Here is a 14,242-nt window from a genome sequence, read left to right on the forward strand (position 1 = left end):
AGCTCCATCGCTCACAGTTTGGCCCTCTCTCACGTAGCCTGTCGCTGTCCCTTTGTAACTTCCTGCTCCCTTTACCACTCACTGTGCCTAACTTTGTGCTATCTGCAAATTTGGATACCCAGCTCTCTGTTCCTTCATCCAAGTCATTGATAAATAGGGTGAAAGGCTGTGGCCCAAGAACAGATCCCTGAGGAACACCACTTGTCACAGCTCACCAATCGGAAAAGGAATCCTTTACTCTCAGACTCCTACCTCCCAACCAAGTGCCAACCCAGAGGGAGGGGATGATTGACTCTCAGTAACACATTGTCTGCCATGCCCTGAATATTAGATCGCCATTAACTTCCCACCTTATTTCACTCCCACTACCTTGTTGCTTCTTCCCACTTCCTCAAAAGCTTGACATTTCAGCAGTTACCGAAGGAAGGAAGTACTTGCCATAGAGGAAGTGCAACAAATGTTCACCAGACTGATTCCTGGGATGGGGAGAGTGTCCTATGAGGAGAGATTGAGTAGAGTAGCCCCTATATTCCCTAGGCTTTAGAAGAATGAGAGGGGATCTCATTGAAACGTGTAAAATTCTTACAGGGCTTGACAGGATGCTGGGGAGTGGGATTTTGTTTCCCCCGGGCTGGAGAGTCTAGAACCAGGGGTCACAGTCTCAGAATAAGGGGTCAGCCATTTGGGACTGAGATGAGGAGGAATTTCTTCACTCAGAGGGTGGTGAATCTTTGGAATTCTCTGCCCCAGAGGGCTGTGGAGGCTGAATCTTTGAGTATATTGACAACTCAGATCGATAGATTCCTGGATATTAAGGGAATCAAAGGGATTATGGGGAATTGGACGGGAAGGTGGAGTTGAGGTAGATCAGCCATGATCTTATTGAATGGCGGAGCAGGCTCGAGGGGCCGAATGGCCTACTCCTGCTCCCAATTCTTACATTCTTGTGTTCTCCCCATTTCTCCTGCTCAGTGTCCATTTCTCCTCCGGGTGAATCCCCTCGGAACATTTAATGCATTAACGGTGCGATTCAAGTGGAACTCCTCAGCACCACTGTCCGGTTGCCCCTGGTTGTTGCCTGCTGGGCTCGCCCTCTTCAGTTCCGGAAGGGGAGGGCTACGTGTCTGCCTGTTCTGACAAAGGGTGCCCACCTCAAACTCGTCTTCTCTCTTTTAAATGTTGATGTGCCCACTGTGCATTTCCCAACCGTTCTGCTTTCATTTCATGAGATTTTAGTGCCCCTTTATCTGGACACATCGACAAGACACCTCGGACACAATGCAACGTGGTCGCTGTTTATTGATATGAATCGCACCAGTTTCTTTTACAGGTCCAGAACACCAAAGAAATGGCATTTTTCAGCAGTGACAATACTGACCAAATCGTCTGTTGTATGGGGGAGGGGGAGGAAACGTTGCAGTCTATGTTGACTGAAATCTTGTTTTCTTTCCTCTCCAATCAATCCTTGTTGGGGTTGCCAATTGAAACACTGGCCAATAAACGAGGGGATCAAATACTAGACATAGTTTTAATCACCAAATGGACACGGTCCGACGGTGAGCTCAGTACCACAGCTGGCCTGTGGGTCAAGGCAAGAATTGGAGAACTGTTCACTAGCTATGACTTTTCTGTCTCTTTTCCTGCTGCAGTTGCTCCTGTCATGCCCCCCTCTCTGCCAGCTGTGTATTGTTCCTCATGTGACTGAGATCCAGCACACACTGCAGCCGAGGGAGGGTCACTGGACAGTGATCGGGAGCTGGCACCGTGCCTTATTTCTGCCCGAGAGCCTCGGGGACACAGAAACCAGTTGTGGCACCCCAATCTGCATTCCGGCCGAGCTCGCTTAGCTCACGGGAGACCTGCCCCTTCCTTTACCTGTGCAGACTGCAGTCCATCGAGAAATCCGCCTCGATTCCTCGCAAGGAGGCACAGACTGTATCATTTGCACGTCCGCAAAAACCTCGGGGGTGGTCACTCAACGACTTGGGAAAGGGTGGGAGGGCTGACATAAACTCATCTCCAATTTCACAGTCTTCACCCACCGGAAGACAAGATGTGCTCGAATACATTCACCGGCCATTCCCACCTTGATGCGCTGAGCCTGGGGGGGAGAGGAGGGGGTGAGCTTGCAATAATCCTGCTGCATCGCTGCTCAACCCCCATACAATCCAATATAAAAGATCAGAGTGTGTAAAAATAGGGCTTTTTTTTTTATACAGATATATATATAATATAAAAAGGATGGATTTCAACCTTTTTCATCCTCTTGGAATCTTTGACCCTGCTGATCCGCTCCACCCCCTTCAGTTTCTAGTTCCCGTTAAAGGATTCTCGCTCCCTCTCCATTTAAGGCAACATTTGAGCCCAACATAGACATCGCAACAACTCCATTGATGCTGCGCGCTCACTGGTGCATTTCCCAGCTCCAGGACTGATTCCATTTCTGTCCCCAGTGGATCTCGTCAGGGAAACTGGGAATTTTGTTCATCTGACTCCAGTGCAAACCTGAACCATATTACAGCCCCATTTCCTGTAATGGCTGCCCCGCCCATATTACAGCCCCAGTTCCTGTAATAGCTGCCCCTCCCCTATTACAGCCCCAGTTCCTGTAATGGCTGTCCCTCCCCTATTACAGCCCCAGTTCCTGTAATGGCTGCCCCTCCCATATTACAGCCCCAGTTCCTGTACTGGCTGACCCTCCCATATTACAGCCCTAGTTCCTGTACTGGCTGCCCCTCCCGTAATACAGCCCACGTAGCTGTAATGTTACACACTACCCTTCCCCTGGGGAAAATTTGACTATTTATTGTTCATTTTACCAATGTTAAGTTGCACACCAGGGGGAGGTGTCTCTAATCCACCCGTTCATAACCCTGGCCCTACACAGCGCGCAGCCGTGCCAAGCGACTGCAACCCATTCATATCCGAGGAATGCACAATTTCAGGAGCATAGCGAGGTTGGCTCTTCAGAAGGCAAGAAACAAAACACCTTTGTGGACTTGTGATTCAAGACTTTGAGTCAACTGCATGCATTGGAAAGGAGGCCATTTGACCCCTCGCGCCTGTTACATAGGAACAGGAGGAGGTCATTCAGCTCCTAGAGCCTGTTCTTTCAGAATAGGAGGCCATTCAGCTCCTCGAGCCCGTTCTTTCGGAATAGGAGGCCATTCAGCTCCTCGAGCCCGTTCTTTCGGAATAGGAGGAGGCTATTCAGCCCCTCGAGCCTATTCAGCTCAACAATGGGGAACAGCAAAGACAACTGGGCTAAATGGAACCTTCAGTCCCATTTGGAGGGAGATGGGGAAAATACACTCAGGAAACCTGCTAGTCCATTCAATGTCCAACTCTCCTCCTTCTTCGTTGTTAGGTCCGGCCATCCAACTGAGTTTTAACGACACGTCCTGATTGGTGCATTCCACGGAATGGGAGTTTGGGGCAGGGGAGGGGGGCAGGAAAAAGGGCGAGGTTATTCCAGTCCCAGACTGTAGTTGATGCCTTGAACCAGTCCGATGATCACAGGTTGCCAAGCAACTAAGTAACGCAGCCAGTCCAGGAGCTGGCCGTACATGACGTGAGGTCTCTCCCAGCTTGGAAAGGAACATGTTAAAGAAAGTGCGCACTTAAAACAGGCCAACCGAGAGAAAGGGGAACACACACATCACCAACTTCCTGAATCTGCAAAGGACACACGGTGACCTAGTTGCGGCACTGTGATCAGTGGGCCATGTAAGTCAATGCCTTGTGACATCAAGCCTTCTTGACATGTTCTGTATTTAGACATAGAAGCACACTCTCGTCATACGGGCCTGCTGAAGTAACACGCACGTGCTCACACTAAAGAAAGAATGTTAGAATTACTGAGTCACACAGGCCCCGAGCAGCTTTGGTGGTTATAATTGGAAATAAACACCGATGTCCCAGTCCCCCCACCCAAACAATTCCGCTCTCTGTTTGCCTGTGATAATAGCTTGGGCAGAACGGAGGGCCGCAGCAGAGTGGCACCTCGCATCTGCTCTGTGCTTTGCACAGAGTGTCTATTGACAGCACTGTGTCAGCCAATGAGTGAGGTCGAGGTAGGCCAGCCATAAAAACAAAGTTTGTTGACTCAGCAAACAGAGTCAATTTAAACAGTGTACTACAGCGGTCCGCAGAGTCTACTTAAAGAGTCTCGACGAGCTGCAGCAAACAGAACTCCTGACCGAAACTGCAGCAAAGTCTGCTGATAAAAGCAGGGTCATTTCTCCAGCACACCACAGCGAGTGGCAGATAGTTACAGAATGCAAACTCTGTGCGTAAAAACAACCGCAGTCACCGACAGCAGTGCTGTCTCCGGGCGTGACTGACAGGGGAATTATCCAATCATTTCCATTCTGCCCGGGAATAGTGCTGTCGATCGCTGCAGCTGCATTTGTCAAGTTCACGAGGGAGACAGACACCGAGCGGCCCCTGGTGGCACGACCCTGGGGCCTAACCATGTCTTATACACTATCCTTTCGGTCGATACATTTCCTATATGCACATATCTCCGATCCCATCGCCTCTCGTCACTTTTATGTCAACATTTAACATGGTGCAAACATTTCTGTAACCTGTATGTACAGACCCTGGGTTTTACTGATAGAAGACTCAGGCCAACATCCCCAGCATTGAAGCACTGACCACTTGATCAGCTCCGCTGGGCGGGCCGCATGCCAGACACGAGACTCCCAAAGCAAGCGCTCTACTCGGAACTCCTTCACGGCAAACAAGCCAAAGGTGGGCAGAGGAAACGTTACAGGGACACCCTCAAAGCCTCCCTGATAAAGTGCAACATCCCCACCGACACCTGGGAGTCCCTGGCCAAAGACCGCCCTAAGAGGAGGAAGTGCATCCGGGAGGGCGCTGAGCACCTCGAGTCTCATATCAGAGCATGCAGAAAGCAAGCGCAGGCAGCGGAAGGAGCGTGCGGCAAACCTGTCCCACCCACCCCTTCCCTCAACCACCGTCTGTCCCTCCTGTGACAGACTGTAATTCCTGTATTAGACTATTCAGCCACCCAAGGACTCATTTTAAGAGTGGAAGCAAGTCTTCCTCGATTTTGAGGGACTGCCGCTGATGATGAAGTATAAAAGCAAGTATAAGTCATGCTAAACCTTTTTAAAACACTGGTTAGGCCTCAAGCTGGAGTACTGTGTCCAATTCTGGGCACCACACTTTAGGAAGGATGTGAAGGCCTTGGCGGAGGGGACTGACCAGAACGGTTCCAAGGAGGAGGGACTTCAGTGATGTGGAGAGACTGGAGAAGCTGGGGTTGTTCTCCTTAGAGCAGAGAAGCTTAAGGGGAGATTCAATAGAGGTTGTTAAATTCTATGGGTTTTTGATAGAGTAAATAAGGAGAAATGTTTTCCATCAAAAGGAGGATCGGCAACCAGAGTTCACAGATTTAAAATAATTGGCAAAAGAAGATATTTACGCAGCGAGTTGTGATTGGGAACGCGCTGCCTGAAAGGGCGGTGGGAGCAGATTCAATAGAGAATTGGGTAAATACTTGTAAAGGAAAAAACTGCAGGGCTGTGGGGAAAGAGCGGGGGGAGTGGGACTGATTGGATCGCTCTCTGAGTCGGCACAGGCATGATGGGCCCAATGGTGTTCTGTACTGTACATAGAAACATAGAAAATAGGTGCAGGAGTAGGCCATTTGGCCCTTCGAGCCTGCACCACCATTCAACAAGATCATGGCTGATCACCCTCCCCAGACCCCCCCCAGCCGCAAGGACCACATCCAACTCCCTCCCGAACACATCCAATGAACTGGCATCAACAACTCTCCGCGGCAGGGAACCCCACAGGCCAACAACTCCCCGAGTGAAGTAGTCTCTCCCAATCCCAGCCCCAAACAGCCCACCCCCCATCCCAAGACCGTTCTCCCCCGCTCCGGACCCACCCAACACCGGGAACACTCCCCCGCACCCAACCAGTCCCGTCAGAATCCTTCCCAAATGCCGAACGCCCCCGGATGTCGAGCCCCCAGCCCCGGCCACCCCGGAGCCACGCCCCCGCGACGCCAACCACACCACATCCCGATTCTATGTAAACAGTGGCCCGTGACCATGAAGTTTGCAGGCTCTGGCTCTGGAACGTTTCTCTTCCAACACTGCTGCCATTTTACTTAAAAAATTCAAAACAACTTCCTGCACCGACTTTGCACAATTTACTCGTTAAAATAAACAATTTCAGCTTTCCTCGACATGAAACACCACCGCTCCGGCCAAAAATAGACAACGCCTTTGCTCAGGCCTTCTCCAATCGGGCTGCTGCAAGTGAGCGATTCGCTTCCTCCCCCAGGAAGCCCCGTTCCTCTGACTGAGGCTTTCACAATTAATCAGGAACCCTCCAGGAGCACACGTGTGGGCAATGGCCCCCTCTGAGCCCACATCCTAGCTTACCCAGGCCATGCTCGAACCCCAAAGGCCACACACACACACACAGGACTTTCAGGAACAGGACAGCGAAGGGGAATTTTCCAACTTAATATCTTGAGTGAAACTGCTTCGTGAAAATGATTCTCGAAGCTAATGTCTGAGGATTCTCGGTGTGACTGAATGGGGCCGAAATGGAATGGTTTACAAGAAGAGCTTTGCAGTAATCATATTCTGCCTGCTTCACAGCATCATCGATGGGGGGAATTTCAGTCTCCATTCCAGTACGCCACTCAGGACATCAGGACTATTCCATTTGGCCTCCAACAATCCCTGTAAAGGACAGGACTGGGGACTCCCTAACCTGTGAAATCCTGGTTTCTGGACCCATGTAGAACCTTGTCTGGCCAGCGAGGTGGCCTAGCCCGCCCCTCCCCCATTTGGGCCCAGTGCGGAAGCTCCCCGGGCAACAGCAAACGTCAATCGTTATATCTGTAACACAGGACACCTCAAGTCACTGGAGAAATATCACCAACGATGACTCCGCAATATCCTACAAATCCCCTGGGAGGACAGACGCACCATCATCAGCGTCCTCATTCAGGCCAACATCCCCAGCATCGAAGCACTGACCACACTCGATCAGCTCCGCTGGGCAGGCCACATTGTCCGCATGCCAGACACGAGACTCCCAAAGCAAGTGCTCGACTTGGAACTCCTTCACGGCAAACGAGCCAAAGGTGGGCAGAGGAAACGTTACAGGGACACCCTCAAAGCCTCCCTGATAAAGTGCGACATCCCTACCGACACCTGGGAGTCCCTGGCCAAAGATTACCCCAAGTGGAGGAAGTGCATCTGAGAGGGCGCTGAGCACCGAGCGCAGACAGCGGAAGGAGCGTGCGGCAAACCAGTCCCACCCACCCCTTCCCTCAACGACTATCTGTCCCACCTGTGACAGAGTCTGTGGCTCTCGTATTGTACTGTTCAGCCACTAAAGAACTCACTTCAGGAGTGGAAGCAAGTCCTATGATAATGAACACAGGAGGGAAGGGTCTATCCCCAACACAGAGGGCAGAGGAAGGGTCCATTCCCAACACAAGGGGGGGGCAGAGGAAGAGTCCATTCCCAACACGGGGTGGGGGAGGGCAGAGGAAGAGTCCAACCCCAACACGAGGGGGGGGTGGGGGGGGAAGAGGAAGAGTCCATCCCCAACACAGGGGGGGGCAGAGGAAGGATCCATATCCAACACAGAGGGCTAAGGTTTGGAATGCACTGCCCGATAGGGTGGTGAAAGCAGATTCCATAGCAGCTTCCAAAAGGGAATGGAATAACTATTTGAAGGAGAAAAAAATTGCCGGGATATGGGGAAAGAGCGGGGGAAGTAGGACTGACTGGATTGCTCTGCGAAAGAGCCAGTGCAACTCGATGGGCTGAATGGCTTCCTTCTGTGATTCTATGAACACAGGAAGAGTCCCATCTTCCAACACGGGAGAGGAAAAGTCAATTCTCATCTCTTCCAGCCTCCGCTGTATCCTGCAACAGGAGAGTCACCAGATGGCAAAGTACCTGCAGATAATCATTGCCTCGGGCTCTAACCCTCCTGGGGCTCTTCAAATTCACTGCGGGTGGGTGGGCAGAGAGAGGCCACCTTCCACACAAAGGGAGCAGGGGTAAACAAGCTACTGCAGAGAAGTGATGGTCAGCTGTGTTTTATACGATGGGTTTTGGACGCAGTGAATTTGAAGAGCCCCAGGAGGGTTAGAGCCCGAGGCAATGATTATCTGAGGGACTTTGCCATCCGGTGACTCTCCTGTTGCAGGATACAGTGGAGGCTGGAAGAGATGTGCCAGGAGAATGTGGTCAAGTATTTCTGATCAGTTGCTGTAAAACCTGAGCCGATCAGAAGCGACGAGTATTTTTGTGCTGGGCTGCACGATATGCATCTGATATTTAATACATTATGTTAGCTGATGCCTTAGTGGCATCGCTCACCGATAGTGGCCTGGAGCGCGGTGATGTTTAGCATGCAAAACTGGAGTTCGGTTTGGCCTGGGCTTGTCTCTTTAAGGCTACTGCTCCAGTACTGCCTGTGGGGCAACGCTCTCAATAAGCATTTCCTGACAGCAATTACTCAGGAGCCTTTCTGCAGACTGCTCCTGGTGGAGAACAGAAGTAGCAATTGCAGGAGTTGGCCATTCGGCCCCTCGAGCCGGCTCCGCCATTCAATAAGATCTTCGACCTAGATTCCAGCACATGAAGGTCAGAAAAATGAGCTGTCTATGCTTGGGAGACATTGAAAGGCCGATGGATCTGTGGGAACCAAACCTAGCTATATGCGAGCAGTCTCTGAGCAACATGTTCACGCAGTTGTTGTACGAAGAGTGATAGTTTCCTCACCAGCTCTAGGATAGATCCCTCCTCGCGTACCCCTCTCTCCTCCCCCCCCCCACCCCCCTTCTCCCCCCGTATTGATCAGGGAGGAAGGACATCCACAAGGCATTGTGCTGGCCAGTTTCGATATTCTAGCAAGCCAAGGTCAATGTGCTTCACATCGGGCCGACTGACTGCCAAATGCTTTGGTAGTGGCTCTGGCAAGCGAGTCCCAGGTGGGCAGAGGAAATGTTTCAAGGAACAGCCTCCCTGATAAAATGTAACATCCCCACCGACACCTGGGAGTCCCTGGCCAAAGACCAGTCCACCCTAAATGGAGGAAGTGCATCCGGGAGGGGGCTGAGCACCTCGAGTCTCATCGCCGAGAGCATGCAGAAAACAAGTGCAGGCAGCAGAAGGAGCGAGCGGCAAACCAGTCCCACCCTCCCTTTCCTTCAACCACTGTCTGTCCCACCTGTGACAGAGACTGTAATTCCCGTATTGGACTGTTCAGTCACCTGAGAACTCACTTTTAGATTGGAAGCAAGTCTTCCTCAATTTCGACGGATGATGATGGTCTAGGGTCCAGAATAGCGTCCTCTCTCCCCGCTATCACCAACCCCCTCTCCCATTCCCACTGATCCACCTGACAAGCTTGGCGCTCACCCAAAGGTCAGAGAAATAAAGCCTGAAACATAAGGTTAGGAGCTCTGAACCACAAAGGAGAAGCGTTTAATTACGTGGAACCACATTTGGAAAACTGCAAAACTGCAAAGGAAGATTTTGGGGTAATAACCAACAAGTTGGGGGGGGGGGGGCTTCCCTGATGGCGCTTTGAGGGGTTGGAGAGGAATTTTTGACAAAGTTTCCTGAATTGGTTACAGGTCTTTTTTTTGGCCTCATCCCGGAGGTGTGGCGGGAAGGGGCAGGGTTTGAGTCCAGTTAGATTTGGGTGAGTGTAAGGATATGATGGTCTTTTCTCACCCTGAGATAGACCTGTATCGGTACTTTTCTATCACACAGCACAGGAGGCCATTCGGCCCATCGAGCCTGTGTCGGCTCTGTGAGAGAGCGATCCAATCAGTCCCACTCCCCGCACATTTTTCCTTTTCAAGTATTTATCCAATTCCCCGTTTGAAAGTCACTACTGAATCTGCTCCCACCGCCCTTTCAGGCAGCGTGTTCCCGATCACAACAACTCGCTGCGTTTAAAAAAAATTTTTTCCTCATGTCGCTTCTTTTTGCCAATTCTCTTAAAACGGGGAATTACAGACCGGTTAGTCTGACACCAGTAGTGGGGGAAATGCTGGAATCAATTATTAAAGATGAAATAGCAGCGCATTTGGAAAGCAGTGACAGGATCGGTCCTACTCAGCATGGATTTATGAAAGGGGAATCATGCTCGAGAAATCTTCTAGAATTTTTTGAGGATGTAACTAGTAGAGTGGACAAGGGAGAACCAGTGGATGTGGTGTATTTGGACTTTCAAAAGGCTTTTGACAAGGTCCCACACATGAGATTGGTGTGCAAAATCAAAGCACATGGTATTGGGGGTAATGTACTGACGTGGATATAGAACTGGTTGGCAGACAGGAAGCAGAGAGTCGGGATAAATGAGTCCTTTTCAGAATGGCAGGCAGTGATGAGTGGAGTGCCGCAGGGTTCAGTGCTGGGACCCCAGCTATTTACAATATACATTAATGATTTAGATGAAGGAATTGAATGTAATATTTCCAAGTTTGCGGATGACACTAAACTGGGTGGCAGTGTGAGCTGTGAGGAGGATGCTAAGAGGCTGCAGGGTGACTTGGACAGGTTAGGTGAGTGGGCAAATGCATGTCAGATGCAGTATAATGTGGATAAATGTGAGGTTATTCACTTCGGTGGCAAAAACAGGAAGGCAGAATATTATCTGAATGGTGGCAGATTAGGAAAAGGGGAGGTGCAATGAGACCTGGGTGTCATGGTACATCAGTCATTGAAAGTTTGCATGAAGGTGCAGCAGGCGGTGAAGACAGCAAATGGCATGTTGGCCTTCATAGCGAGGGGATTTGAGTATAGGAGCAGGGAGGTCTTACTGCAGTTGTACAGGGCCTTGGTGAGGCCTCATCTGGAATATTGTGTTCAGTTTTGGTCTCCTAATCTGAGGAAGGACATTCTTGCTATTGAGGGAGTGCAGCGAAGGTTCACCAGACTGATTCCCGGGATGGCAGGACTGACATATGAAGAAAGGCTGGATCGACTAGACTTATATTCACTGGAATTTAGAAGAATGAGAGGGGATCCCACAGAAACATAAAATTCTGACGGGATTGGACAGGTTAGATGCAGGAAGAATGTTCCCGATGTTGGAGAAGTCCAGAACCAGGAGTCACAGTCTAAGGATAAGGGGTAAGCCATTTAGGACTGAGATGAGGAGAAACTTCTTCACCCAGAGAATTGTGAACCTGTGGAATTCCTTGCCGCAGAGAGTTGTTGAAGCCAATTCGTTAAGATATATTCAAAAGGGAGTTAGATGTGGCCCTTACGGCTAAAGGGATGAAGGGGTATGGAGAGAAAGCAGGAAAGGGGTACTGAGGTGAATGAGCAGCCATGATCATATTGAATGGTGGTGCAGGCTCGCAGGGCCGAATGGCCTACTCCTGCACCTATTTTCTATGTTTCTCTGGTTCTGAGTGGAAACAGCCAGTGGAAACAGTTTCACCTTATTTACTCGATCAAAACCGTTCCAAATGTTGAACGTCTCCATCAAATCTCACCTCATCACGCAGTCAAAACCACAAAGGTTATCTCATGCCACAATTGCTGCCCAGGGCGGGGTGGAGGCACTCTGCACCCCGTTTCCCATCAGATGCTATCGCAAGGCGAGTCCAACAGCAATCCAGTATCACGTGTGAAATGGAGCACTCTTAAAATAACTTGCATTGATATAGCGCCTTTGCACCACCTCAGGATGTCGCAAAACGCTTTATAGCCAATGAAGCTCTTTTGAAATGTGGTCCCTGTTGTAAAGTAGAAATGCGGCAGCCAATTTGCGCACAGCAAGCTTCCGCAAACAGCAACGTGATAATGACCGGATTGTCTATTGTTTAGTGAAGTTATGGGATAAATGTTGGCCACGACCCATCTCTTTATCGTCAAGCCAGAAGCTATGGGAGTAGATCGGCAGATCCTTGATTTTATCTGAGATGTGTCTTGAGGGGAAGGGTTGATGAGAGACTTGATGGGCCCATCTCTCCAAAGATGAGTGAGGCAGAATTGTCTATTGTCACTCACCCAACTGATGTGTTCGCCGTCGGAGCGGAGCGGGGAAATCAAGGAGGCCTGCAAGAGGCCCAATGTCGGGGAGCAGAGTTGGGAGTTCATCGAGGCCAGTTCGTTAGATATATTAAAAAGGGAGTTTGATATGGCCCTTACGGCTAAGGGGATCAAGGGGTATGGAGAGAAAGCAGGAAAGGGGTACTGAGGGAATGATCAGTCATGATCTTATTGAATGGTGGTGCAGGTTCAAAGGGCCGAATGGCCTACTCCTGCACCTATTTTCTATGTTTCTATGGATTCAAGTTCCACTCTAGAGACTTGAGCGTATAATCTAGGCCGATGCCTGCACTGAGGGGGCGTCGCACGGTCGGAGGGGCGGCCCTGAGGGAGCGCCGCACTGCCGGCCCTGAGGGAGCGCCGCACTGCCGGCCCTGAGGGAGCGCCGCACTGCCGGAGGGGCGGCCCTGAGGGAGCGCCGCACTGCCGGAGGGGCGGCCCTGAGGGAGCGCCGCACTGCCGGAGGGGCGGCCCTGAGGGAGCGCCGCACTGCCGGAGGGGCGGCCCTGAGGGAGCGCCGCACTGCCGGAGGGGCAGTGCTGAGGGAGCGCCGCACTGTCGGAGGGGCAGTACTGAGGGAGCGCCGCACTGTCGGAGGGGCAGTGCTGAGGGAGCGCCGCACTGTCGGAGGGGCAGTGCTGAGGGAGCGCCGCACTGTCTGAAGTACCCTCTTTCGGATGAGATGTTAAACCGAGGTTCTGTCTGCGCTCTCAGGTGTATGTAAAAGATTCCATGCCACTATTTCGAAGAGGAGCAGGGAAGTTCTGCCCAATGCCCTGGGACCAATATTTATCCCTGAATCAACATCACTCAAAATAGATTATCCGGTCATTATCACATTGCTGTTTGTGGGAGCTTGCTGTGCGCATATTGGCTGCCGCGTTTCCCACATTACAACAGTGACTACACTTCAAACAGTACTTAATTGGTTGTGAGGTGCTTTGGGACGTCCTGAGGTTGGGAAAGGCGATATAGAAATGCAAGTCTTTCTTTCCCACTGCACTGGGTGCAATGTACTACCAATGTACACCCTCGGCCCTGTGGTCGTGCAGCGAGACCACCTTTTACACTGAAGTTTCATCCTTCGAACCCGCACAGCCGTTAAAAGGGTCTGCGCACCCAAATTTAAAATTGGAGGGGGAAAACATTGTTTGCTACCAATGTTAGTTATTCTCCTTTCATTCCGAGGCTATTGGTTCCCCACATAAACAGTCTTCCTTTTGGTCAATATTACCCAGATTTGGCAAGGCGCCAGATACCACTGGTTTCCTGTCAAGTTTTCATGACACCAAAATAATCCCAACCTCGAGTACATCTGAATCACACGTCACACTTTTGTGATTCGTGTTCTTGGTAAACACTTGAGATTATTAATCAGCTGCCCTTCTGATACGATGTGGAGGAAGTGCATCCGGGAGGGCGCTGAGCACCTCGAGTCTCGTCGCCGAGAGCATGCAGAAATCAAGCGCAGGCAGCGGAAGGAGTGTGTAGCAAACCAGACTCCCCACCCTCCCTTTCCTTCAACCACTGTCTGTCCCACTTGTGACAGAGACTGTAATTCCCGTATCGGACTGTTCAGTCACCCGAGAACTCACTAAGTGGAAGCAAGTCTTCCTCGATTCCGAGGGACTGCCTGTGATGATGACAATGCCTTATTTAACGGATTATGTTGGGAAACTCTGACGACCTATTGCAAATAATGACAGGGACTGACCCATGCTGCTCCTGGCAAGCCCATTCCGTCCAACATGTCAGTGCACACATGTTTAATTATCATTGAAGAACCATAGTAATTTACAGCACAGAATGAGGGCATTTGGCCCATTGTGTCTGTGCCGGCCGACAAAGAGCTATCCATCCTAATCCCACTTTCCAGCTCTCGGTCCATAGCCCTGTAGGTTGCGGCACTTCAGGTGCACATCCAAGTACTTTTAAATGTGGTGAGGGTTTCAGGGAGTGTTTGATGGGACAGTGTAGAGGGAGCTTTACTCTGTATCTAACCCCCTGTACCTGCCCTGGGAGTGTTTGATGGGACAGTGTAGAGGGAGCTTTACTCTGTATCTAACCCGGTGCTGTACCTGCCCTGGGAGTGTTTGATGGGACAGTGTAGAGGGAGCTTTACTCTGTATCTAACCCCGTGCTGTACCTGCCCTGGG

General features: G+C 50.8%; 1 protein-coding gene across 1 annotated transcript in view; it reads right to left on the bottom strand.

The window, feature by feature from the left end:
• Window positions 1-1,274: 1,274 nt before the first annotated feature.
• Window positions 1,275-14,242, bottom strand: part of LOC139275312 (E3 ubiquitin ligase Rnf121) — a 39,189-nt gene continuing 26,221 nt past the window's right edge. Inside the window, exon 7 of the mRNA XM_070892600.1 lies at window positions 1,275-3,587. Within this exon, the coding sequence (XP_070748701.1) occupies window positions 3,467-3,587 (121 nt within the window). The 3' untranslated portion in view covers window positions 1,275-3,466. The remainder of the gene's footprint in view (window positions 3,588-14,242) is intronic.

This window comes from Pristiophorus japonicus, chromosome 10, assembly GCF_044704955.1.
Source record: "Pristiophorus japonicus isolate sPriJap1 chromosome 10, sPriJap1.hap1, whole genome shotgun sequence".
NCBI classification, from domain to species: domain Eukaryota; kingdom Metazoa; phylum Chordata; class Chondrichthyes; family Pristiophoridae; genus Pristiophorus; species Pristiophorus japonicus.